Below are 27,272 nucleotides of genomic sequence, written 5' to 3'. Positions count from 1 at the left end.
TTAAAAAACAAAACAACTTTTGCTTCTGCTTTTCAGTGAAATTCCCAGCATTTTTCCCCCTGAATTTCCCTGCAAGCCAGTGCTAGAGCATCAGTTGAAAACAGCTGATGGCTCTCCTGCATTGTGCCAGTGTTCACTAAAAATTGTGATTTCCAAACAGATTGTCCCTTCTAAATGCACATTTTCCCTCCATGGATGGTCTAATTCACCCAAAGAAAGCAAAGTCTGGGATGCTCCATCTTGAATTGTTATTGTGTTTGTTGTTAAAACTGTTTTTTTCTTGATGCTGAAAACCAATTTATACAAGATGTTCTGCATCTTGAGATGGTGTAACCTATTTTTAAAACCTTTTGTATTTTACCTTGGGTTACCCCAAGCACCCATCCAAGTTCATTTCTTTTGGAACACTTTTCTCACATAGAAACCACAGTTAAATCTGTGTAAATTCACTGTATTACTCTTCTCCTTTCCTTCCCCATAACCCTTCATTACACCATTGCTGTCCTGGCCTCTAGTGCCCCCCCCAATAACTGGTCATTCAATTGCTGCTCCCCCACAAGACCCAGAGTACACAGCTGAGTTATGCATATTTTTTCAAGAGGAGGTGGGATGCATTTTAAATGCCTCATACATTTTATACTGTTTTGCAGCATTGCTTCCTGGTTTAAAAGAAGGACTTAACCACAGAGGTACTCCTAATAACGTCATTGTTTTCTAGCAAGCACAGATGGGCCCCTCTACATTAGAGCAGGTATTGACTTTTATTGCAGAGTTGATTTCATGAATGCAGACAGATGGACAAAAAGAAAAACTCTTTATACAATGTGTAATTAACATGTGGAGTTCACTACCAAAGAAGGTAGTGATGGCCACAGGCACAGGAAGCAGCTTTAAAGGGAAATTAGACATTTATGGAGGACAGGTCTATCAGCAGCTACTGACTATGGGGACAGAAGGGAACTTCCATGTTCAGACGCAGCTAGCCTCTGAATCCCAGAGCCAGGATGCAACACTGGGAGAAGGCCTTGGCCTCTGTGTCGTTGGCTGTCCAGAGGGAACTGGCTGGCTACTGTGTGAGACAGTGGACCTTTACTGGTCTGGTCCAGCAGGTCTCTTCTCATGTTCTTAAATGTATTTTCAAAATCTGTAGCAATTTGGAAAGTTTACTAAAACAAAATGAAGTATTATTCGTTACTATGTTTCCATCATATCCACCAGAACACCAATCATGATAGTTGAAGAATATAACCGCTGGGTTTGTAACAGACACATGCACCACATCTTTTAATATATTTTTTTAATTATTTTCCTTAATTTCTGTGAATTTTGTTAAAATCACTTAGGTCCTAACATGTCTTCTGGCTTTACCCACTGATCAAATTGTTCTGCTGTAAGGAATCCAAGCTTGATGGCTGCTTCTTTTAACGTTGTCCCTTCTTTATGTGCTGTCTTGGCAATCTTGGCTGCCTTGTCATAACCTATTGTAAAGGGGAAAAAACAAGATGAGATTTAATCTTCTTCTTGGTCACTGAGAAACATACCAATGACAAAAAAACTTCGGCCTCCTCAATGTTGTAGGAGAAAGCAGCTAAAAGTAAGATAAACTGCAGAAAGCTATTTAAATACTGGGACATTTAAGCTGGCAACACATCCATTTCATTTACCACAAAACTGAAAAGAATTATTTAATCTCTGGATATAGAATTGCATTGGATGCTTACATGGTTTTATTAAATCTGATGGAGCCATCACTGTACGTGTCACTGGCAATTAAATCATATGGGTCAACATTCAGAAACAGATGGATGTCGCAGTATCTGTTCTCAAGTGCTATCTGTTTCTGCATGTTGAAGGTGGGGAAACTCTCAGTCTTGCCAGGATTTGTATTATTGTGCTTTGTCTTTTGTAACGCTCTGATCATGTACCAGTATAGATGCTTTGCTGCTAGGAATTAGAATGCTTTGTAGTTAGAAGCCATAAAACCTTATCTGGTTGTCATGAGTAACGGGGCAGGAATTCCAATAGAATGCGTAAGTTTTCATACCTAGTCGCAACATCTAACAGGAAACAACCTTGAAAAAGATAGACGATAACCAGGGCAACTGTTCTCTAGGCTAATTTAACATGTTTATGCCATTTCATGGGGAGGAGAGGGGAAAACACAGATGCCCGCAATTTTCAGGTATTGTAGTGTTTGAATGTGTAATGTTATTTCTGACCAACACCCAAATAAAGAATACATCCTTGCACTGTGCAATTCAATAAACTTCTACTATGCTTGCATAAGACAGAGTCCTTCTGATTAACAACTGGCAGGGTCTGACAGAAACTACACATTGATGAAATTGTGTAGCTAACTAAAACTGTATGTAGACAAGATGGTTTAATGGGAAAACTGTCTTCATTTGTTAGTTATTGGAACACTCATTGTAAAGGAGTTTGTACAAAGCAGGAGTCAAGTGGCACCTTTAAGACCAAACGAGCTTTATTTAGAATGTAAGCTTTTGTGTGCTCTCTTAAGCACACGTCATCAGACGAGGGGGTCAGGTATTGTGGGCTGAAATACATGCAGTTTGTTAGATCCAAGTAGGCAGCCATGTTGGTCTGAAGCAGCAGAACAAACAGGAGTCGATTGCACCTTTAAGACCAACTTCGTTTTATTCAGAACGTAAGCTTATGCAGTTTGTTGCTTAAGAGTGCAAACTGGCTGTGGTCACATGATAAAACAGTGTGGCTTTTATCATGTGACCACAGCCAGTTTGCACTCTTAAATAACAAACTGCATGTATTTCAGCCCACAATACCTGATCCCCTCATCTGATGACGTGTGCTTAGAGAGCACACAAAAGCTTACGTTCTGAATAAAACTTGGTTGGTCTTAAAGGTGCATCTAGACTCCTGCTTTGTTCAGCTGCTTCAGACCAACACGGCTGCCCTCTTGGATCTATCTATTTGGTATTTGTATTCTTTTAATTTTTAAAAATACATGATAAGGATGCAACTAACAGCTGTATGAATCTTCACTTTAACACTCAGTTGTATCAAGGATGTTACTAAGTTCTGAAATAAAAAGTATACAAATAAAATTTAAAACTGCATTAGCAAGCAAGTCCAGCCACTTATTATGCCAGACACAGCCCAATAAAGTTTTAATTATAATAAATTTATTAAAATTTCAGCAATGATATTTATTTTATTCCATTTATATCCCGCCCTCCCTGCCAAGTTGTGGGGAATGCGTTTCATCATGACTAATCAGAAACATTCTTGATACCCATCTCAATTTCTCATTCCTGTGTGGTTCTCATTACTGGATGCAGCATATGTAAGTTATGAGAAAGATTCAAGCCTAGTAGCTCCCTGAAGACCAATAAGGTTTCCAAGGTATGAGCTGTTCAGAGTGAAAGCTCTTTTTGTCAGAGTTTCGACTTGCCAAAACTTATACCCTGGAAATCTTTTTGGTCTTGAAGGTGCTACTCGGCTGGAATCTTGCTCTTCTACTCTTCAGTGGGCTACCCACTGAAACAGTAAGAATTCAAAAGATATTAAGATGTTAAGGACTGGAAATTTCAAAATAAGGGCAGGAATGCACATTTTAAAGGCACATTGTAAAGCTATTTTTCTTCTCTGGTTTATCTCTTCCCGTTTTAAAACAGGCACTAAGCATGTGGATACCAGCACATTTGCTAACAATGGTGTCATGGAAACAGTAACCCCTAGACCTTTGGCTACCCTAATGGAACACTAGGACAGCCAATCAAAGCACAGCCTGAAGTCATAATATGGAACTTTCCTGACTAGCCAATATAGTGGCAGTTGGAGGAGAGAAAGCCAAAGCAAAGGAAGCAGCACGAAGGCACAAGTGGGTGTCAGTGGTGATGCTCTCCCCGGTGTGGATGTAGGTGAGTCATTGGGTTCTTAAGGGTGGGCTGATGACTGAGAAATCAAAGTGACTGCTTTGATTGTTGGTTAGACTTTTTAGTGGCAGTCATCTTCGCTCTCAGCTGGCAAGATTGCTACGTAGAGCTTTGGCACCAATCCCAAGGTTCTGAGGATGGTGGAGGGAACGTGGTCAGCACTGATACGATACATCATTACGCTGTGCTATTTCGATAAAGTTTTATTCAGAATGTAAGCTTTCATGTGCTAGAAGCACACTGAAATAGTATACTACCGTCCGATGAAATGTGCTTCTAGCACACTCTAAGCTAAGTGTGGTTTCTGTATGGTTTTGATACTGTTGATCAAGGCTTTTTTTGAGCAGGAATGCAGTTCCGGCCGGTTTGGCATCAGGAGGCAGCTGGGCTTTTTCAACAAAAAAAGCCCTGCTCATCCCTATCTTGCTTGGCAACAGAATGTACTTAGTAATAGTAGTGCAGTAGCAAAACTTTGCTACTATAATGAACAGAAAGGGGAAGGAGTTGATATTTCCCCATAATCTAACATAGTAGTAGAAGGATGCTTCCCGCGTCCTCTACCCTTTACATTCCTGGTACTGGAACACTGATCTATTTTCATGGTTATAAATGTGGAACAGAAGTTATAACTCCCAGTTTAGGCACTGGGTTGTTATTGTTATTACTGTGTTGGTGGAAGATATCCAAGCCTCTGTAAAGGCTACTTTGTTATCTGATAAATGACATAATCTTGTAAGCATCATTAAAAATTAGATGTATCACAAATTCCATCCTCAGTCTTTCTCTGCAAAGGACCCAGAGCTGCCTGGTTCTCCTGTCACCCAGCAGCTTCTCACAGAAAGTTGGGGCTCTGAGTATTAGAGGCACAGGACAAGTAGCTTAAAAGCTCTCTTATGACATGTCGCCTGTCGTGAGGATGACCTCAGGGTGTTCCGATTCTCTTCACTTTTAGCACTGCAACTTCCATCCTCAATCTGGGGCTGGGGGCCAGTTTTCAAACACGGAGCCTTATTTTCTGAGTTATGCCTGCTGCAAAAAGAGACCTCAGCTTCCACTGCAAATAGCACGGGGTGGGGGTTTGTCTCACCTGGGCCAGGATTTCCCCACACCTTTCACTTTTGGCCCTGGAATTCCCACAGTCATCCAGAAGCCGGTGGCCAATTCTGAGTCTCCCAGCTTTATTCTCTGATGAGTTATGCCTGCCAGCGTGGTGCGGTGGTTAAAATGTTGGACTAGGATCTGGGAAACCCAGGTTCAGATCCCCATTCTGCCATGGAAGCTTGCTGGGTGACCTTGAGCCAGTCACTCACTTTGAGTCTAACCTACCTCACAGGGCTGTTGTGGGGATAAAATGGAGGAGAGGAGAACGATATAAGCTGCCTTAAGCCTCACTGGGGAGAAACGTGGGATGTGAATAAAATAAATAAATAACAGACGAACAGACTAGCTGATTATTTTAATTACTACAGATTCATGGTAACAGCCAGCCAAGTTGTTTTGATATTTCATTTGGATCAGGGTCATGGGGGGGGGGGCAGGTGGAATCTGTTGAGGGGCTCTTGGCAGCCCTGCTGGGACTTTCTGCATGCAAAACATTTGCTCTTCCACTGAGCCACAGTTTAAACATCTGTACTTATTTTTAAGCACAATATATTCCAGGCAGGCTGCAAGAGACATATGATATATGAAGCTGCCTTATACTGAATCAGACCTTTGGTCCATCAAAGTCAGTATTGTCTTCTCAGACTGGCAGCGGCTCTCCAGGGTCTCAAGCTGAGGTTTTTCACACCTATTTGCCTGGACCCTTTTTTGGAGATGCCGGGGATTGAACCTGGGACCTTCTGCTTCCCAAGCAGATGCTCTACCACTGAGCCACTGTCCCGCCCCTTAATTTTAGAATGGTCTATGCAGTGATTAGACATAGACTTGTGAAGGTGAACATATGAAGCTGCCTTCTACTGAATCAGACCCTCCTGGGTCCATCAAAGTCAGTATTGTCTACTCAGTCTGGCAGCAGCTCTCCAGGGTCTCAAGCTGAGGTTTGTCATGCCTACTTGCCTAGACCCTTTTTAGTTGGAGATGCCGGGGATTGAACCTGGGACTTTCTGCTTACCAAGCAGATGCTCTACCACTGAGCCACCGTCCCCTCCCCTGACCAGCAGCGGCTCTCCAGAGTCTCAAGCGGAGGTTTTTCACACCTATTTGCCTGGACCCTTTTTTGGAGATGCCGGGGATTGAACCTGGGACCTTCTGCTTCCCAAGCAGATGCTCTACCACTGAGCCACCGTCCCTCCCAGACTTACCTATGTGTGGATTCAGGGCTGTCACCAACATCAGTGATTCACTCAATAGCTTGCCGATCCTCTCTTTGTTGGCTTGGATTCCTACCACGCAGTTGTCGGTAAAAGAAACGCAAGCGTCTCCGAGGAGCTGTGCGGAGTGCAGTACGTTTTTAATCTAAATAAAACAGAATGCGATTAAGATTCAACACACCGTCTGAGGGGAGCTCACTGAAGAGGACTGCCTGCTAAACAAAAAAGTAAATGTCTGTGCAGTATGAAAAGGATGCCAGTCTGTTTGAAGTGATTTTGTTTTAATACTACTGGAAGTAGAAAACTTAAAGTAGCAGAGTGGAAGTAGAATACTTTAATAAAACGCCCATTTCTAGAGCATCTAAACCATTTTTCTAAAGCAAGGATAATAATCTGAGAACAGCTTCGGAACATTCAGCACAAAATGTTAAACAAAGGAAAGCAGAAGCTCAAAAAGAAAATGCCAGATACTTTTCCTAGCCTTAGTATGCAAGGAAATCTGTTATCAAAACAAAAAAATTATTCCTACTTGTTCTACTATGAAGAAGTGCCATTGATTTGGCTTGACAAATTCCTCTTAAGGATGGCTTTCATTATCTCCTTCACCCTTTTTCAAGGACTTTTTGGACTGATTTCTACAAAAACTGTATGAACAATTCAGTATACTTACTAGTTGAGATTGTATATTTGTTATGACTTGTACATGATAATTTCTTACTCAGTCTAATAAAGTAATAAAAAGGTCAAGGTAGTTCCCTGTGCAAGCACCAGTTGTTTCCAACTCTGGGGTGACGTTGCTTTCACAAAGTTTTCACAGCAGACTTTTGTTATGGGGTGGTTTGCCATTGCCTTCCCCAGTCATCTACACTTTCCCCCCAGCAAGCTGGGTCCTCATTTTACTGACCTCGGAAGGATGGAAGGCTGAGTCAACCTTGAGCTGGCTACCTGAACCCAGCTTCCGCTGGGATTGAACTCAGGTCGCGAGCAGAGCTTAGGACTGCAGTACAGCAACTTTACCACTCTGCGCCAAGGGGCTCTTCTAATAAAGTAATGCAAAACAATTTTTTTGCAAGTTTAAGTGGTACTTTATTGAACTTTAGTAATTTTCTATGTGGCTTGTTTCCTTTGTTCTGAAAGGAAATCTGTAGCTGGAACAGCCGTAACAATGGAAGGCAGGGACCTCAATAAATGATGACTCAGTTTCTCCATGTTTGTAAAATTTTAAGATTGAAAGAAAGTAATATGGGAATCCTGACCTTACAAGATTTATAATTCAAATTTAGTTTGAAAGCCAGGCTGCAAAAAACCCAGGCACTGAGAATTGGCTGCTAGTGCCTCAAGATTTAAACACTCTCTCCTGCCAACTGGGCTCCTAAAAATGGAACGTGGGCTTAAAATGTGATACCTTAAAACCCTGGGATTCCCACCCCCCCAATAACTAATTAATAGAGTATTGCAGAGACTGTAAGACAGTACATATTTTAAACTCAAAAGGCTGAATTCTGCACCCTCTTTTTTCAGTTGTAACATTTTTCCCTCTCTCTCATCTGGATATCAAAGACTGCAAGTATATAAAACGTTTTTTTTTTTTAAAAAAAACCTCAAAGACACTGGCTCTTCACCACTGGGAAAATCTCTGCTGAACAGCACTGCACATACACAGTGGCAGTGGAAAAATAAGCTCTCTCTGCCATCCTCACTACCATAGAAGAAGCTTTAAAACAGTCTCTAGCACATGGTCAGTAGACACTGGCATGCCTTTTCCTCCCATCTTTGTTTTATTAGTCCTTTCCACTGCATTGTCTCATCTACAACGGCGTATCAAGGAACACAAATCAAAGCGTGTTCGGATGCGGCTAACAAATGCCTGGGAAATGTCATCAAATCCATTAGCAGCCATCAGTCTCTGAGCAGGCAGTTCTAGTCCCCATCTGTGACAGGCCCTTTCTTCTTGCCCACTACAGAACATCAAATCAAGACAGCCACATTTGCTGCAAATCATGGTCATCACAGTAAGCTGTTCTGGAAGGCAGATGGAGGTTCTCTAGGACAAGCAGCCTCGGAGTTTTTAAAACCACCTCCATTAATATGGAGCTGCCACCATATAAGCCTACTAAATAAGCCTACTAAATTAATGAAAGCAGAGACCCTGCGGGGCATCGGGATGGACAGCACAGCATCTGAAAACTGTCCAACTTCATGCTTAAGAAGAAGATGATATTGGATTTATATCCCGCCCTTAACTCTGAATCTCAGTCTCAGAGCGACTCACAATCTCCTTTCCCTTCCTCCCCCACAACAGGCACCCTGTTAGGTGGGTGGGGCTGAGAGGGCTCCCACAGCAGCTGCCCTTCCAAGGACAACTCTTGTAAAAGCCATGGCTAACCCAAGGCCATTCCAGCAGCTGCAACTGGAGGAGTGGGGAATCACACCCGGTTCTCCCAGGTAAGAGTCCGCACATTTCACCCCTACACCAAACACTGCTTGGACAAGCTGCTTAGAAATGATCTATGCTAGGAACCCTGCCTCTCTGTTCACTAGGTCTAGTCTGCTGCTGCACTGAGAAACCTAAAAGACATAGTTGGGATAGATTAACATTCACACACACATTGCCAAGTTTCAGACATGCATGACAAATTAACTTGTTCACTCAAGAGAAGGTCTTGGATGCTGCATCCTGCAAGGTATCTCTGATTGAGAGAAGGAAATGCAAGGAGAAAAGCCTAGGGCACATGGCCGCACCTTCCCTGATCTCGATCGCATTAACTTCCACCCCCACTCCTCCCTCATCACCACACCCATATTAATTTGCACAATGACATTTCTGCACAATAAGCTGCACATTTCTTGGCTCCGCATAATTCATTCTCCCAGCTACCAGTGAGGTGGGTAAGAGTAACGAAGGTCTGCCATTCTGTTTGGCACAACTTGTAATTGAAGATTACCCCAAATATTCTGTATCCTTTCCTAAACCCGTTAGAAGATCTAAAAAAATAAAAGTAGCAATCTGTGCTACCGTCAAATACTGCACACTTAAAAACCATTACTAAATGATTCAGAAGTGAATCGCAAACAGCTAATGGGCCACAATAAGAATAGTCTTTTATCCATAGGAGGAAATGGAAGAATTCCAGTTCAAACTTTTACTCCGCTCCAGATAGCGGCCAGGTTACTGAGATGCCTATGAGAAGATGTATTGAAACGCTGCAGACAAGTATTAAGATAAGCACTTGCATAGGAATCTAACACACAATTCAACCAACTAGTACCATCAATAATCTTTAAGCCAAGTGCCTACTGAAATAGCCAAGTGCCATCTAGTCGATACCATCAGAGTTTCTAACTTACAATCATGGGCTTGAAGACATTCAGCTCAAAGTGGCCATTGCTGCCTCCAACTGTAACGGCGACATTGTTTCCCATCACCTGAGCTGCCACCATGGTTATGGCCTCACACTGAGTAGGATTCACTTTCCCTATAGAAGAAAACAGATTCCTCACATTATTTGTGTATTTATTTATAATCTTAATTTCTAAACCGCCCTCCCTTGAGTACACAGGGTGGTGAACAACAAAGCGTAAAAACATTCATGAATACTAAAATAATACAGATATAATAAATAGATAAAATAGTTTCAGACAGTGCAAGATTACAATTGTGGCACTGCCTTAGGGGAGGTGGAGAAACAGGAACACGAGGGGGAAGAAGACAGAAGTGCCAGTGAGATGGTACCTGTCTTTGTCCTCAACCAAAAGCCTGGTGGAACATCTCTCTGCCTTACATGCCCTGCAGAACTGCAGTAAGTCCCGCAGGGTGCAGATGTTATTCGGCAGAGAATTCCACGAGGTGGGAGCCAGGGCAGAAGAGCACTGACTCTGGCTGAGGACCTTTTTGTCTAGATTGTTCTCTGCAGAGCAAAACGCTATTTGGGAGACCTACCAAAGGAGACAGCTCCAAATATATGCGAGTCCCTGGCTGTTCATTGCCCCACTCAGCTCCACTAGGACAAGGACAACTCGGAAGTACAGGACCAGACAAAGCCAGTTTTTTCATGCAATTTCAGACTATTCCCTTCCATATTACAGCTGCTGTCCCACATGGCTTTTGTACAGGCCCCATGATTCTCAGCAAAGCCTTTTTGGCAGGCAAAGAGGATTCCTCCTTCCTTTTTTTCATTAGTAGAACAATTGTATGGATCTAACTCCCAATGCATTCATAACAACAAGAGATCCTAACAATCATTAATTAAAATGTTTGGGCTTGTAAGTGATGATTGCTGATAAAAACTTCTCTCTCTAGAGATAAGGTTTTTTTTATCAATGAATGTGGCTTGATTAAAAATTGTTATGATGCCGGCCATTAAAACTTCAAGCTAAAAACAGATCTTGTTCTGTCTATTACCCCATGTTCCTACAAGAAAAATAATTTCACAACTATATGTCTAACTGCAAGCGCAGACAAAGTTGTGTTATAATGAGGAATTCACAGAAACTTTATGGTACACAGTTGCTCTCTCTAAAGAAGTAGGACTGTTGCGTTTTGAACACACCCGAAGCTGCTTTCTATTGAATTAGATCCTGGATCCATCACAGTTCATATTGTTTTCTCAGACTGGCAGCTGCTCTCCAGAGTCTCAGATCCTATTGCCAGAACCTTTAACTGGAGATGCCAGGGATTGAACCTGAACCCTTCTGCATGCCAAGCAGAGGCACTACCATTGAGCCACAGCCCCTCACATCTCAAGTGTGTTACTGGGGAATTATCTTAGTTTTGTTGTTACACTACTGTACCAAAACAGGGTCAGCCTTCATGTGCTGTATTACCTGGCATTATGCTGCTTCCAGGTTCGTTTTCAGGCAAGATCAGCTCCCCTAGACCACAGCGTGGTCCAGAACCCAGGAAACGGATGTCGTTGGCTATCTTCATCAGACTGCAAGCCACAGTGTTCATTTCCCCACTCAGCTCCACTAGAGCATCGTGAGCAGCAAGCGCTTCAAATTTGTTTGGAGCGGAAACAAAAGGCAACCCTAAGAGAAACAAAAATATAATAAATCAGTTAATCAGCATTATTAGTTATATGCTTTCTTTGTATTTATAGCCCACTGTTCAGCAGAACTATTGAGAGACTTTAAGCTCAAGCCACCAAACCAGGGCAGAAGTCTCTGTACTGGGCAGCCAAGCAAGGCAAACAACCAAAAAGGGATGAAGTGTGAGTCCTCACACCTCAGGGTAGAACTGCCACCAGTCCCCTTTTAATACTCTTATTTATGTTGTAACTGCTCTGAAATTGTGGGGACTGAAATCGAACAAATAAATACTATCCAGACAGGCAGAAACCAAGGGACAAAGACTCAGGACCTCCTAGCCTAGAACTAAAGTCAAGAAAGTCACCCTTGCAATCTAGGTCATCTTCAAGGTGAGTTTCACAAGCAATTACTCTGGTAGCTAGAGACAATAAGGGCTAAAGTACTGGATCCTGAATTCAAGAACGCCACAAGAATACAGTTAACGTGATTTCTTTAAAATGGTGCAGAAATAAAGCAGAGCAGTGAACCGTGAGGATAAAATAACAAAACTAAAACATTATCTAAGCACTTTTACAGACAACGGTTCAAGTTTTCAGTACCAGGCATCAAAGTCCAAGACAAAGTTTTTGGTCAGTAAAGTCCCCCAGCAACACAGCAGCACCCAGGCTCAGCTAAGCACAGGCTCAGTCACAGCAAGCACCTGAGGCAGCAGCCTGGGGTCCAACACAACGTTCCCTCTAAGCTGCAGAGTCTTGTGAGCTACTGATATTAAGGATGTGAGTTACTGGCATTAAAGATGTGAATTCCTGCATAAATTATTGTGCTCTGGGGCCATTTTTCCTGAGCTAAGACAAAAATGTGTGGGCTAGAGGCTAAAAATCTGTGAGCTAGCTCATGCTAACTCAGCATAGAGGGAACATTGGTCATAAACACGGTGGTTAAGAGTAGAGGCCTGCAGCACACTAACAGCCCAACTAGGGTTGCCACATCCCCCTTGCCCACCAGCAGGGGATGGAGGGTAGGGCTGCCAGATCCATGTTGGGAAACTCCTGGAGAACTGAGGATGGAGCCTGGGAAGGACAGGGGCCTCATTGGGGACAATGCTACAGGCCTCACCCTCCAAAGCATCCATTCTCTCCAGGGGAACTAATCTTTGTAAGAACGGTAGTTCCAAGGGATTCCCAGGCCCCACCTGGGGGCTGGCACCCTTAAGCCCAACAGACTCAGCTCTCCTGGCTGGCAACATATCACTTCTGCCATGTAGCCAAGAACTGCAATGAAAACCTTTATTTTATGGCCCAAGGCTGGTGTTGGCCTGATTCTAATTAACCAATCATGAGGAGGGCAAATGACATAACCTAACCACCAGTCCTGTTGCTAAAGTGACATTTGACAAGTGAAAGGGGCTTGTCACTTAACCAGCCATTCTGCAACTGTGTCGGGTTCAACTGAACAAACACCTGCCTTCCACCCATGACCTCACATGCTAACATGATGGAATGCCCCCTCCCCTATCTCATGACCTTGCAGTTACCAGGACTAACAGGATGGCCTGCAGTTGAGCTACCTCCCATTTCTCTTACCTGTGGCTCTGAAACTTCTAATAGATTGCTTTGTTTCAAAGGGGGGAAATCGTTCTTTTGCAAGGCCTCTTTACCAGGCTATTTTACTACAACAAAAGCCCTGAACCAATGTTGAATAAATCAAGAAAACCAGTTTCTTGACAAGATGGACTCCCACACAGTTTGCAGCTGAGAGCCACATCATCCAGTCAACCCCTAGGCTATAGGTGGGCACAAAAGGACAGTGACACAGGGAGCGCTTAAGTTTATTGCCAAACAGTATTTAAAAAAAAAAAAAGCAGGGAAGAGAGTGTGGCCTAATATGCTAAAGAGTTCCTTTTACAAAAAACCCCTGCTTGTTAATTTATTTTATTCAGTTTATAGCCTGCCCTACTCCTTGCACTAACAAGAGCCAAAAATACATTAAAACAGTAATAAATTAGTCATTATATAATAACATCCCATTCCTAACAGCAATTTTACAATTCTGTTCAGGGTGATGTCATCAGGTCCCATCCCTGATCCTACTGGATCCCCACCTGGCCACTCCCAGTGATGGGGATGTGACAAAAGCTCAGAGTACTCCCACCCCCTTAGCATAACATTTCAAGGGTAGACTGGAGACAAGGACAGAGATTGAATGGCGCCTTCACCCTTGTCTCCAAATCTGTTTGACTGATGTCCCCTTCCCCAGGCCTCCAGCTAACTCAGCAACTGCTATTCCTTTCTGTAATCGCCCCAAGATGCTCTTCCACTCCACCCCAGATGTTGTTCAGAGTGGCTTTTGTCTCTCAGGCCAAGCCACTGACTAGCAGTTCTGACATCCTCTGCTCCAATACTTCCCTTGCCTGAAGGAACCAAGACGACTTTGGGGCAGGCTTTCTTTTAATGCACAACCAGATGCAAAAATATGCAATTCCAGGGGACTAAGTATTTCACCTAATTCCTGCCCAATTCCTGGTTCTGAGGATTTTTCTCCCCTTTGATGCAGGCTTGCAAATGTCATGGAGTGTGACTAAGCAGGTGCACCCAAGCAATGCACAGGTGTGTCACAGCAACAGGCACTGCAAGTATAAATTACAATATGCCATTGTGCAATTCCAAATTTTCTTGTTTAAAAAAGTCCTGTGAGGTTTTTTTTGGGGGGGGGGGGGTTGAGGGGGGGGGAGTTGACAGACATCCTCTGTCCAAGCCACTGATCCCCGGGCAGCAGCTTCTGCTGCTTTCTTTGCTACATCCCTGCTATCTCCACTGGTTGTTTCATCACACAGATCAGAGTTTAAAGATGAAGCCACGTACTGATTGCAATTTAGACACTGCCTTCATATCCACTGGCTCAAGGTAAGGAGCAGTATATCTAGGAAGAGAGTAGTTAAAGGACAGGTGAACACAGATGCAAATCAAGCAGAACCTGATTCTTACCTGTGAGTGCAGCCACCTTAGCAGCCACCTTCTCAGCAAAACCAACTCTCGTGTTTAGGCCTGTGCCAACCGCTGTACCACCAATCGCTAGCTCATAAATCCTTGGCATGGCCGACTGAATCCTGGCAATGCCATACTTGATTTGCTGCACGTAACCGCTAAATTCCTTGGAAGAGGAGAAAAAGGAGCAACACAGGCAAGATTATATTACTAGCCAAGTTACTGACCCAAAGCAGCCAGCTCTTGCTAACCAAAAGATACTTTTCAGGGCTTTTTTGTGGCAGGAACTCTTTTGCATATTAGGCCACACACCCCTGATGGAGCCAATCCTCCAAGAGCTTACAGTAGCCCTAAAGCTCTTGGAGGATTGGCTCCATCAGGGGTGTGTGGCCTAATATGCAAAGGAGTTCCTGCTACAAAAAAGCCCTGGTTTTACTTAGTGACAATGAACCATCAGGGTTTTCAAAAACTCACGATGAACAATGAACCTGCCCTATACTGCATCAGACTTTTGGTCCTTTTTGCAGAGTAATTAACAGTGCACAATCTGATTAAATAACAGAAAAAGATTTAGGAACTAACATACTTGATAAGAAAGAGGAGACACAGAGATAGGTTCCTAACTACTTAGTTTATTTATTTATTTATTTAGTTCAGAGAGAGAGATTGAAGTGTTGAGCTTCTGAGGAGAAAAACTGCCCTAAGAGTAGCAATCTGGAGACAGACAAGGAACGACACTTAACAGGAGAGAGATGATGTTGTTCTGACTATCCTATCTAATTGCCTTCTTGCTGCCCCCTTCAGGGTCTTCTCTTCTTTGCATGCCAGACATTGTCTTTTCCAGCAGGTCCCAACAAGTTCAGTGCTGTCTACTCAGACTGGCAGCAGTTCTCCAGGATCTCTGGCAGAGGAAGTTCTTTTACATCACCCAGTGCCAGATCCTTTAACTGGAGATGCAGGGGGTTGAACCAGGAACATTCTGCATACCAAGTAGGGGAGGGACAGTGGCTCAGTGGTAGAGCATCTGCTTGGGAAGCAGAAGGTCCCAGGTTCAATCCCTGGCATCTCCAAAAAAGGGTCCAGGCAAATAGGTGTGAAAAACCTCAGCTTGAGACCTTGGAGAGCCGCTGCCAGTCTGAGAAGACAAGACTGACTTTGATGGATCAAAGGTCTGATTCAGTATAAGGCAGCTTCATATGCTTCATATGTTCAAGTAGAGGCTAAGCCACTGAGCTCCAAACCCACCTCTGAGTCTTGTGCCTTAAGAATAAGAACAGCAAATTCTGACAAGCTGATAACAGGTTCATCCAAAATACAATGGTGATTCAATACCTGCCCAAGGGTCAGAGGAACGGCATCTTGAGTATGAGTGCGTCCTATTTTAATAATTTTGGAAAATTCTTTGGCCTTAGCATCAAGGGCATCATGAAGCTTCTGCAACCCTGGCAACAACACTTCGTGCACTTCCTGGGCAGCAGCGATATGCATGGCTGTTGGAAACGTGTCGTTTGAGCTCTGAGTAAAATGTAAAAAATAAGACAACTGAGTATGCAGAAAATACGGCAACATCTTAAAGAGTAATGCTTGTATATTGTAGCACATGGTTTACGATACTAGAGCCTTGCTTATCCAATGCAGAAAGTCACTGGCCTCAACCGGCAGATTTTCTAGTATTAGATATATACAAACAGTAAAGAATGGGGCTAAAGTGCCATAAAATGCAAGAGAAAGTCTATGCATGATGGATGCACCAATCACATCCACCTGAGCTTTACATAGAAAGTAAAGGCAAAGGTAGTCCCCTGTGCAAGCACCAGTTGTTTCCAACTCTGGGGTGATGTCACATCATGACATTTAGGGGAGGGACAGTGGCTCAGTGGTAGAGCATCTGCTTGGGAAGCAGAAGGTCCCAGGTTCAATCCCCGGCATCTCCAACTAAAAAGAGTCCAGGCAAATAGGCGTAAAAAAACCCTTCAGCTTGAGACCCCGGAGAGCCGCTGCCAGTCTGAGTAGACAATACTGACTTTGATGGACCAAGGGACTGATTCAGTATAAGGCAGCTTCATATGTTCAGACTTTTTAATGGGGTGGTTTGCCATTGCCTTCCCCACTCATCTACACTTTCTCCCCAGCAAGCTGGGTCATTTTACAGCCCCCGGAAGGATGGAAGGCTGAGTCAACCTTGAGCTGGCTATATGAACCCAGCTTCCACCGAGATCAAACTCAGGTCGTGAGCAGAGAGCTTGGACTGCAGTACTGCAGCTTTACAACTCTGCGTCACGGGGCTGCCTAAGCTTTACATAAAATGCTTCAAACAAAAAGCAGAGACCGTTCACAACAACAGAAGTAATTATCTGAAGTACTGATATCCAGCTCTCTTTCAGCCAAAGTTTCCAAGGCAGTTCACACAAATAAAGCAAGAATTAAAATCCCATAAAACTTGCAATGCTTTACAATATAGCTGCCAAAACAAATCACTAACATAAGATAAACATTCAAAAGGAGGCCATTTCTTCAATGGGGAGGCTCAGCAGTCAAGTTTCCACCTAGGCTCTAAAGCTGGAGAGGCCAAGTTCTACATGACCAGGGCTGAGAGAGGACTGCCACAGGTAAGACTCTGCCACAGAGAAAAGCGGCCACCTTCTGCTATATAGAGGGTTGGGCACACAAAGAAAGACCTCTGCCAAAGATTATAGATAGCAGATAGAGGCAAGTGATCCATTCAGCATCTCGCCTTAAAACCAGTCAAGATTTTAAAGGTAACCAACATTTTGAAATGCATTTAGAAATGAATCAGCAGCAAGAGTAGTCCAAGACTGGTGAGATATATTCCCCGTAGTTTGTACAGCTGCTGTATTTGGAAAGGTCCGAGGTGGTCTTCAACAGCAGTCCCGGACAGAGCACACTGCTTGATGTGATCAGGGCACAGATAACTGTGGCACAATCATGCTTCTCAAGGAAAAGTGGAGGAAAAGTGGTACAGCATTGAATAAAACCACAATGAAGACCTAAGCCATTTATAAGCATGGATCCAAAAGCAGCCACCAAATGACAAACCTTCACTGTTAGGGAAAGCGCAGCCCTGTCCAGAACAAGACAATGACTTAATTCGTGACTGGTGGTATTTTCAGTCAACAGCGCCTCATTATTATCAGATCTTCTGTTTGTTTCCCCTTCTCTAGCCCATTACCACCACCCCCCACATCAGTTCAGAACAGTCGGATTGATTTGAAAAGAAGAAACAGAATACTGAGGCATCTCATACCAAACAGCCAGATGACCTCTCACAGAGACATCATGCACAGGAGGCAAGGCAGAATTCTGCAGGACCCCCGGGCACCAAAGCCAAACGGCTGTCTGCTGCCACCCTTCCCCCAGCACCACCTTCTAATACCAATACCACCAGTGATGGAAATACATAGCTAGAATGACTGGAAACTGCATAGTGACCTGGCTTTTATTAACATGATCATTTGGATGCACCGGATCCTTGCTTCCCAGTTTGCCTCCCAGTATCTCAATGGCTCTGTTGCTGATGACTTCATTGACATTCATGTTGGTCTGAGTTCCAGACCCGGTCTGCCACACCACCAAAGGAAAATGATCGTTTAATTTACCTTCTGATACCTACAAAACACACACACATACACATACATTATTGCTACTTATTGTTTTTATGGTGCAGTCAATACATTACTGAGCTAAAAACATTGTGATGGTAAAGATCACCCCAGGTTTCACAGGTTTAAATTGCCCGAGATGTGTAATTCTGTTTAAATCGCTACCACAACTGATTACAGAATATACTGGCTACCTTCATTCTGTGACAAACTCCCCAACTTGGTTCTAGCTCAATGGCATAATGTAAGGGTTGCACTGAAATCATGTGTTTGTTATAATACTTATTCTGAAAAAACGCATGTCTAAAGAGGTTGGGAGGTGTTAAATACATTTAAAGTGGATTATTCAGTACGTGTGAAAGCACCCACATTTACAGATCCAGTTCCTTTACTGTTATCAGACAAACGTTTCTCAAAGGAAAGTATTAGTCAAAAAGAATCCTAACCATTTAAATCTTTGTTTTAAATTTATCCTAAATTCTTCCCCGACAAGAATCTGCAGAAGAAATCTGGAGCTTGCAGAATATCAACTAGGATAGTGGCATTGCTGATTGTGATTATGGGGACAAATATCTGGAAAACTCAGTATCTGAAAATATCTGAAAAAATACTCAGTATCTGGAAAACCCAGAGCGGCATCAGACAAAGGCCCATTACATTCTTTCCATGTGTGGCCTACATTACTGATACAGGACATGCTGTACACAGTTCACACTGTCTGTTGCTGGATCCCACTCTGATTTTTGCATCAATTAACTTAATACTTGTGCTTTATTTAACTCTTTCAGATTTCTGGCTGGTTCCCGATTTATGTTCATTAAAACACATTGCACTGTTTATTGTACATCTCATCCTATTGACTGTATTGACTTACTCTGTGTAATCTACCTTTACAAGGCAAACGAAAAATATTATACATAAAGTATCTTGTGATGAAAAGAGCACACACCTTTGAGACATTTAACTTTTCCAATTTACCTCAACCAAGCAACTCAAACAAGACTTCCCAATGACAGGGGCTTTTAGTACAGAATTTCTATAAAAGAGAACCAGATGAGGTGCTCCCCATATACATATACACACACACACCCATACCTCATCTGCTGCTTTCATAATGGCATTGGCAACCTTTGGATCAAGACCATAATCCTGATTGACTTCAGCCGCTGCTCGTTTTAAGATACCAAACGCTCTTATTACTTGAACCTGCAATTCAAAAGAGCAATCTTGAGAAGAGGGAACTTTTATATACACATCAACAATAGGAAGCACCAGCTCACTGGCTTCTGTAAAGGACCTTCATCCAGCCAAATGAAGCAAGTGATCTAAACATCTAAAGTGTAAAAGCAATATGACTGACTCAGCATTAGTCTATATTATTTAACAAAAGGAAAAAGGAAGGAGAGCTCAAAGAGTTTAAAATGCAACTAAAATCCTCACTTCTCAGAGAAGCAGGAAGAATCAAATTTGTATTGTCCTGCAATCGTGAAGCTGCCGCCGGGGTCTGGAACGCTTGGCAAAAGTATGTGTGGAAGGAGATTCTCCTCACTACATTCCTCCTGCACAAAATGCTGCTACACAGAGGAAGTCTGAAGTGATGGCTAAGGGAAGCAGCAACTACTGACCCTTTTTCTATCCCACTCCCTCTGGGCAAAAGCACTCCAGACAGCCTTCAATGCTTGCCTAGGGACAGCAAGCAAACTGCCCACCATTAAAGAGATGGAGGACAAAGATTGGGCCTCTTTTTGCAAGAGCACCCTCAGTCTTTTCTTTTGTTGTTGTCTATATAAACTCAGCCTAATGGATTTACACTCCTATGCACCTGATGGAAACATATGATGGAATAAAATCTATTCATTTTTAAAGCGCAGTTGGAGTCCAGAGTTAATCCAAATATATAATTTAGGGGGAAAACTGTAGGATATAAAATATACTGGAGTTAAGTTCCTTTTAACTGTAGTTAAAGAACAACCATGGCTAACAACATAACAGCTCAGAGAGAGTGAAACGAAGCTAGGGAGAGCACGTGTCCAGGATGTGGCAATGGGGGGTGGAAAGTGCCATCAAGTCACAACTGATTTATGGCAATCCCGAAGTATTTTTCAAGGCAAGAGATGTTCAGAAGTGGTTTGCCACTGCCTGTCTCCATGTCACACCCTGGGATTCCTTGGAGGCCTCCCATCCAAATACCAGCCAGGTCAGGGTGTGTGTCCAGGTTGCTGACTCTTAAAGTTATTGAGTGAGCAGCAGGCAAGTATGCTCCCTACCCTCATTACGCACTCTTTCATCATTTCATTGTTACCCAAGACTGCTCTTAACCTAGGTTGCAATCAACATAAGAACACTCCCAATATTCATTTCATGGAAGCCGTGAGGAAGAGGGGAAAGCATGACCTGGAACACCCGCTCTCTCTACCCCAGGCCCAAGCCCTTTATGTTTAAATTACTTACGGGCATCCGTTCAGTCACACCGCCAATCTTAAAGTTCATTGTGGATCTCACTGTTTGGGCACCATAGTATTTGTCATTTGGAACTTTCAGTTCTCCAAAGGTATCGTGTTCTATTCTAAACGAGCCTGGACTGGCCTGAGGAGAAAACAAAGCCACAGTTAAAAATGAAGGGATTTTTCTAGTAAATTGGGAGGGGGGAATACCAGAGACCGGCGGATGAGTGTTAGCAATCCCCACCACATTTACAGCACCCCTTCCACCTTCTGACTGGGATATAAAGAAGCAGAGCTATCCATTCTGCCTGAAGAAGGGAGTTCTGATTCTCCAAGCTTATACATCAAAACTCTTGTTGGTCTTGAAGATACTACTAGACTTGAATCTAACCGCAGACCAACATGGCTTCTCTATGCTTCTAATTTTCAACATGACTTCAGACATGGCGCCAGAAAAAACTGGGGAGAGGATGGTGGCAGATGCTCAAAGTAGATAACATTGTTGCACAAGTCTGCAATCTGAATGCCTTTGCCCAGTAAAAGACACGCAGCCGAAGTCCGGGCGAGGAGGGGAAAAAATTATTGCAATACATTGTGGAGCAGAGGTAAGCTGAGGCTTGCATACCAAGCTGCCACACCTCTTCTCCGGGTGGTTAATATTTCAGATAGCCTTGATGACACACTGGCACATGTTGGTACATACACATATTAATTGGCTTTCACATCCATCATAATTTCATTGCTGATAAATTTTGCCAGGTTGGCATCAGTTCACTGGCTACAAACTGTGGCATAGCAAAAACTTCAATACAGGTGCGTCTGTTTTGGCTAGTTAAATCTGGTTTGGGGTCTAAGAAGCCCCTACTTCTATTGTTATTTCGAAACACAGTAGAGATTCAGTATGGCATAGTGAAAGTTGTGTTTCTGCTAAAGATAAGGATGGAATGTTAGTTGTCTTCTGACTTCTTTTCCAGACTGTGTTAAAAAGGTAAAGGAAGTCAGTCCCCTGTGCAAGCACCAGTTGTTTCCAACTCTGGGGTGATGTTGCATCACAACATTTTCATGGCAGACTTTTTACGGGGTGGTATGCCATTGCCTTCCCCAGTCAACTACACATTACCCCCAGTAAGCTGAGTACTCATTTTACCGACCTCGGAAGGATGGAAGACTGAGTCAACCTGGAGCCAGCAACCTGAACCCAGCTTCCACCAGGATCAAACTCAGGTTGTAAGCAGAGCTCAGCTACTGCAATTCTTCAGCTTACCACTCTGCGCCACATGGCTCCTAGACTGTGTTAAACCCACAAAAATGTTGCTTCTGCAGGTTTGTGGCCTTCCTGTGTCCTACAACATTGACCAGGGTCTTGCAAAACCCTTAAAGATCATGGTTGGCATTGTTAAATTGCCAATCAACCTTTCCAGAACTCGAGACTTTCAGCCTGAAAAAACACTCTAAACAACAACCAGGAAGTAAAAAACAAGTGGAGGGGGCAATGAGAAGGGGATGGGACTTATCTCCTTTCTGAACCTCATGGTGTCCCACTTCCATGGTGACTAAATGAATACCAGCATTTTATTAAATAAGATATAGTCTACTAACTGGGGCAGTTTTCAGAAGCAGAAACAGTTAAGCAGAGACACACAAAAATCACAGCCAACATCTATAAAATGTACTAGCTATAGCGTGAAAAACAAATGTTTTCTGAGCAACTCATTTATTAGAGATTTCTCAGTACTTTCTTAGAAAAACACACACACACACACACACACACAAGAGCTTCAATGACCAATCCAGAACCTTTTACAAGTGAATACCATCTCACTACAACAGGGATCCCAGCCTTTCTGTGCCTATGGGCACATTTGGAATTCTGCCACGGCACTCCAAGCAGCAACCGGGAAGTAAAAAACCAGGAAGTAAAGCAACAAAATGGCTGTCACAAAATGGCTGCTGCGGGACATGGAACCAGCCGCAAAATGATTTCCACAGCTTAACTTCAGTAACACAGTGCAGATTCGTGTGTTCACTTTTAAAAGTACTTTACTGAATAAGCTAGACAGCTTGTGCAGGGCTTTTAGCACCTCCAAATTTTTGTGATCGGTCCAAATTTCTAAGAAGCAACATTTTAAAAAATCTACACAGCCAATCAAATCTCTAATAGTCAATCAAAAACCTAGCTAGGCTAAAGGCCTACCTGGCCTCACCCACTTTCCACTTGGTGGCACAACAATGTAAGGGACGGGACGGTGGCTCAGTGGTAGAGCATCTGCTTGGGAAGCAGAAGGTCCCAGGTTCAATCCCCGGCATCTCCAAAAAAGGGTCCAGGCAAATAGGTGTGAAAAACCTCAGCTGGAGACCCTGGAGAGCCGCTGCCAGTCTGAGAAGACAATACTGACTTTGATGGACCAAGGGTCTGATTCAGTATAACGCAGCTTCATATGTTCATTAGACCATCAGGTCAGCAGAAAGTTCAGTTATAAAGTTTAAATGCAACTTGATGGGGAAGTTAATGAAAAAGTATAATGTTCTGCTTAAATCTGCAAAGCGACAACTTGCAGATACACCTCTTGCTCAGACCTTGCCCTAGACAAGAGTTTCTGCCCAACTCTTCATGTCATCTTGCTTAGCCACACAAGAATGTTCTCTCACAAGTGACATGTGCCATTTATAAATGGGAGAAGTGAGCAATTTCAAAGCAGTACATAAGACCACTATTTGTATAAAAAAGATTCTCTCTTTGCTGGTGCATAGCTTCACAGGAGTAGATCACATATGATCATTCAGAGAGGTGGTTATCAATACCTTACAGTTTTCTGTTCTTTACCTCAGAGAACATTGGACAGCTAGGAATGACTCTGTGCTGTCTATTTACCAAGCCATAGTTCAGACTGACTCAACCGTATTTGTGCCCCTACCTCTTAACTATTAACTTTGTCCATTACATCACAACATGAGGGTCACAGCAGAAGATCAGAAAGATTTAATGGAACATTAGCCCAACATTCAAGTATTTACACTTGGGCCCACAGCTAGAAAAATTTTATTTGGGGAGGGGGGGGGAGCAAATGAGAACAGTGGTGGTCAGTAGGCCAGTCAAGTGACACAGGCTGAAGACTCAATTCATCTGCTGGTGAGAATAGCAAAAGAGCCATGCCACAAGCCAGAAATTTTTAGAGGGCAGGGAATGAGTACAGTGGTAGCAGCCTATCATTAATGTATCACAATTACAGTGGTGGCCTGCCTCTCATTAGGCCAGAAGGTCAGTCCAGAACCAATGGGTTGAAAATAAATCAAAAGAGTTTCTGGTGCAACATTAGGAAGAACTTCCTGATCGTTCCTCAGTGGAACAGGCTTCCTCAGAAAGTGGTGGGCTCTCCTTCCTCAGGGGTTTTTAAACAGAGGCTAGATGGCCATCTGACAGCAAGGCTGATTCTGTGAACTTAGGTAGATTATGAGGAGGGCAGGAAGAGTTAGTTCTTGTGGCCCTTTTTTACATGCCCAGGGAAATACTGATTGCCACTTTGGGGTCAGGCAGCAATTTTTCTTCAGGCCAGTTTCCAGGGATCCTGGAGATTTGTTTGTTTTTTTGCCATCTTCTGTGTGTAGAGCAAGTACAACTGAGGGTGTGTTGGACAGGTATTTGTAAATTTCCTGCATTGTGCAGGAGGTTGGACTAGGTGACCCTGGAGGTCCTTTCCAACTCTCTTATGAGTCTATTGCTTCTTTTCTTTATTTATACGTTATTATTGACCCATTTCAACTTGAGACTCAAGGCAGAGTACATGCTGTAAAGCACTGCAAGAAAACAGAATGACAGCTAACAAGCAGTGCATAGGGACTGGGATTACAGAATTTAGAAAATTGCAAAAAAGCATCAGATGTGCTCTGCCAAGCAAGGCAGAAAATGGAAGCAAAAAAAGAAAACAGCACTGCAAGAGCACACAACAACATACAATACATAGATAATACAAAACATCCATTGTCATAGATCACAGTCTTGTTCTGTATTAGCTTTATAAAGCAATGGGTGTGTGACATGGGTTAGGAGCAATGGGTGTATGACACGCACAAAAGGTTCTACCTAGACTTAAACTCCGTTGGTCTTCAACAGGGGTGGCCAAACTTGCTTAATGTAAGAGCCACCTAGAATAAATGTCAGATGTCTGAGAGCCGCAAGCTAAGAACATCAGATGTTTGAGCACCGCAAGACAGGAAGGAAGGAAGGAGATTGGGGAGGGAGGGAGTGTTGGAAAGAAAGTAACTTTAAATGCATTCTCCAAGCCACAGGCCGGCTTGGGGAAGTGATTTAAAGAGACAAATGCTGTCTCAAAGTTAGCTGACAGGGGTTCGAGAGCCGCACAATATTAGAGACAGCAGAAATGGACTTGCTTTCTGTAAAATTACGAGAAGGAAATATACAAGACAATAAGATTTGGCAGCCACTGGAGGATTGGTTGGGTGCAGTATAAGTTTGAAATTTGAGACAATTAAGTGGCAACATATTTGTAGACAAGAATACAATATAAGGAGTGAGTACTGTATAATGTACTGAATAAGATGAAATTAGAAGAAATGTGCATTTGTAAGCCAAAGTAAGAGTTATAAGGAGACAAGATGTTATAAGAGACAAAGTGGAAGATCCTAATTGTAAATGATATATACAGACTGAGATGTGACTGAACTAGATGTATCTGTAATAAGAAAGAAAACTTGCTTAAGTAAGAGCCACATAAAATAAACGTTGGATGTTTGAGAGCTGCAAGACATGAACGCCAGACGTCTGAGAGCTGCAAGACAGGAAACGAAAGGAAGGGAAATAGTTGGGTTAGGGAGGAGAGGTAGAAAGCAAGCAACTTTAAATGCATTCTCCAAGTCACTGGCTGGCTTGGAGCGGTGATTTAAGGAGACAGATGCCTTCTCCAAACTGGCTGATCGGGCAGTGGGGGCTTCAAGAGACATTATATTTCCCCGTAGAATCTTCCCTATTATATGAAGCTGCCTTATACTGAATCAGACCCCTGGTCCATCAAAGTCAGTATTGTCTACTCAGACTGGCAGCGGCTCTCCAGGGTCTCAAGCTGAGGATTTTCACACCTATTTGCCTGGACCCTTTTTTGGAGATGCCGGGGATTGAACCTGGGACCTTCTGCTTCCCAAGCAGATGCTCTACCACTGAGCCACCGTCCCTCCCCATTTCTGCACTCACTAGGAACCACTCTAATGGTCATGAAGTTCTTCCTCATGTTGAGCCGGACACTCTTTTGATTTAATTTCAACCCGCTGGTTCTGGTCCTGCCTTCTGGGGCCACAGAAAACGATTCCACCCCATCCTCTATAGGACAGCCCTTCAAGATGGGGATCCTCTCACCTATTCCACTTTCCTATATTAGAAATTCAATACAACTTTTTAATTAGAACAAGAGAGCCACCCAATACTAGGGAATGGACCACGCGTGGCTCCTGAGCCATAGTTTGGCCGCCGCTGGTCTTCAAGGGGCCTGGCCGTGCTGCTCCTTCAGTCCTGCCAAGGGGAGCCCCTTCCCCCAGAAAACCGCCTCAGCAGCAGCAAGAGGAGGAGGTTCGCCCTCTCTTCCACCCGAGACTGGAAGGCCCGGCCGGGGCACCTCGGCGACCCCCTGACGACCTCCTGCCCCGACGAGGCTCCCCCTGCTGGCCCGTCCTTGACCCCGGCCAAGAGCGCGCCCCCCGCCCCGCGGCCGTTAAAACCGTTAGAGGTCACCCTCGCGCTCACCATGCTCCGTTGCTGGGGGCGGCCGAGCAGCAGAGCGGAGGCGCGCGGGGTCGCTGGCTGGAGCGCGCGGCTGCCGCGGGCGCAAGTCAAGCGGCGGAGGGAGTGCAGCGAGCGGTACATGTTGGCGACTGAGGGGGGAGAAAGCGGCGAGGGGGGCGGCTGGGCGCGGCCAATGGCGTGAAGACCCGCGGAGGAGGAGCCAGGCAGGCCAATCGGGAAAGGGAGGAAGGCGGGATCGCTGCGGGGGAGCCCAATGGGAGGGAAAGGAAAGGACAGACTGGGTAAGGTTTATCTGCCCGGGAGTGCGCATGCGCCGCTGGTTCGAGAGCCAGCAAAGGGAGCTTCGGCGTATCTGTCGCTTTTTGGAGCGCCCTCTCAGATCATAGGGTTGCCAATCCCCAGGTGGGGGCAGGGGATTCCCTGCTTCCCCCCTTCAGAATCATCAGAAAGCGGGGGGGGGGGGAGCAGGGAAATGTCTGCTGGGCACTCGGTTATTCCCTATGCAGCGATTCCCATTGGGTATAATGGAGAATTGATCTGCGAGTATCCAGAGCTCTGTGGGGGCTGTTTTTTGAGGTAGAGGCACCAAATTTTCAGCACAGTATCCAGTGCCTCTCCCCAAAAAGGATTGGACCAGGGAGTCCAATTGTATGAGCCCAAAAAGAAGGTGCCCCTATCCTTCATTATTTCTGATGGAGGGAAGGCATTTAAAAGGTGTGCTTGTCACACCCTTGCTCCTGGCTCCACCTCCATTTTCTCCTGACTCCACCCCCAAAGTTCCCAGATATTTCTTGAATTGGACGTGGCAGTCCTGTTGTGTGTGTGTGCACAACTGTGCCCAAGTGTGCATGCAGAATTAAACTCTGTTGGCCTTAAAGGTGCCACCGGGCTCAAACTTCGTTCTGCCAGTGCAGTTTCCCTCTTTATCCGATCTACCCTGTTGTGAAATTGGGGCTGCGTAGGCGCCCATCCAGTTGCACTGTTATGTCACGGTGGGTGCAGATTGTAATATTCAGAATTTCATTTTTTGCACCCGAGCCACAAAGAAAAAGAGCAGGCTGCCCTCTGCCTGGGGTTTTCTGCAAATGGCCCGAAGCTGGGGGGGGGGGGGTCCAGCTGTGCAAACAGAATCCCGGGTTGGTTTGTTAAGCGTCATTTGCAGCCCTAGGAGAGGGAGTAGGCCATATGCCAGCTCAGACCACGATTTAAGGAATA

At 44.1% G+C, this 27,272-nt stretch overlaps 1 protein-coding gene across 1 annotated transcript; it reads right to left on the bottom strand.

Annotated features, from left to right (window-relative positions):
* Positions 1-1,282: 1,282 nt before the first annotated feature.
* FH (fumarate hydratase) lies at positions 1,283-26,206 on the bottom strand. The gene is made up of 10 exons (XM_060247815.1): positions 26,058-26,206; positions 20,313-20,447; positions 18,957-19,067; positions 17,692-17,868; positions 15,574-15,756; positions 14,242-14,407; positions 11,054-11,257; positions 9,578-9,705; positions 6,221-6,374; positions 1,283-1,478 (listed from the first exon to the last, which is right to left on the bottom strand). The coding sequence occupies exons 1-10, from the start codon at positions 26,175-26,177 to the stop codon at positions 1,336-1,338; spliced, it is 1,521 nt and encodes a 506-aa protein (XP_060103798.1). The 5' UTR covers positions 26,178-26,206; the 3' UTR covers positions 1,283-1,335.
* Between the last annotated feature and the right edge of the window lie 1,066 nt (positions 26,207-27,272).

This window comes from Heteronotia binoei, chromosome 10, assembly GCF_032191835.1.
Source record: "Heteronotia binoei isolate CCM8104 ecotype False Entrance Well chromosome 10, APGP_CSIRO_Hbin_v1, whole genome shotgun sequence".
NCBI classification, from domain to species: Eukaryota; Metazoa; Chordata; class Lepidosauria; order Squamata; family Gekkonidae; genus Heteronotia; species Heteronotia binoei.
Note: the sequence above shows the minus strand (reverse complement) of the source record. Positions and strands in the feature narration are given on the sequence as shown.

Coding starts and splice junctions, on each gene's coding strand:
- FH (XM_060247815.1), bottom strand. CDS start 26,177: ATGTACCGCTCGCTGCACTCCCTCCGCCGCTTGACTTGCGCCCGCGGC. Junction 20,448..26,057: donor GCCCCCAGCAACGGAGCATG/GTGAGCGCGAGG, acceptor TTTTCTCCTCAG/GCCAGTCCAGGCTCGTTTAG. Junction 15,757..17,691: donor ATCATGTTAATAAAAGCCAG/GTCACTATGCAG, acceptor CATTTTACTCAG/AGCTCAAACGACACGTTTCC.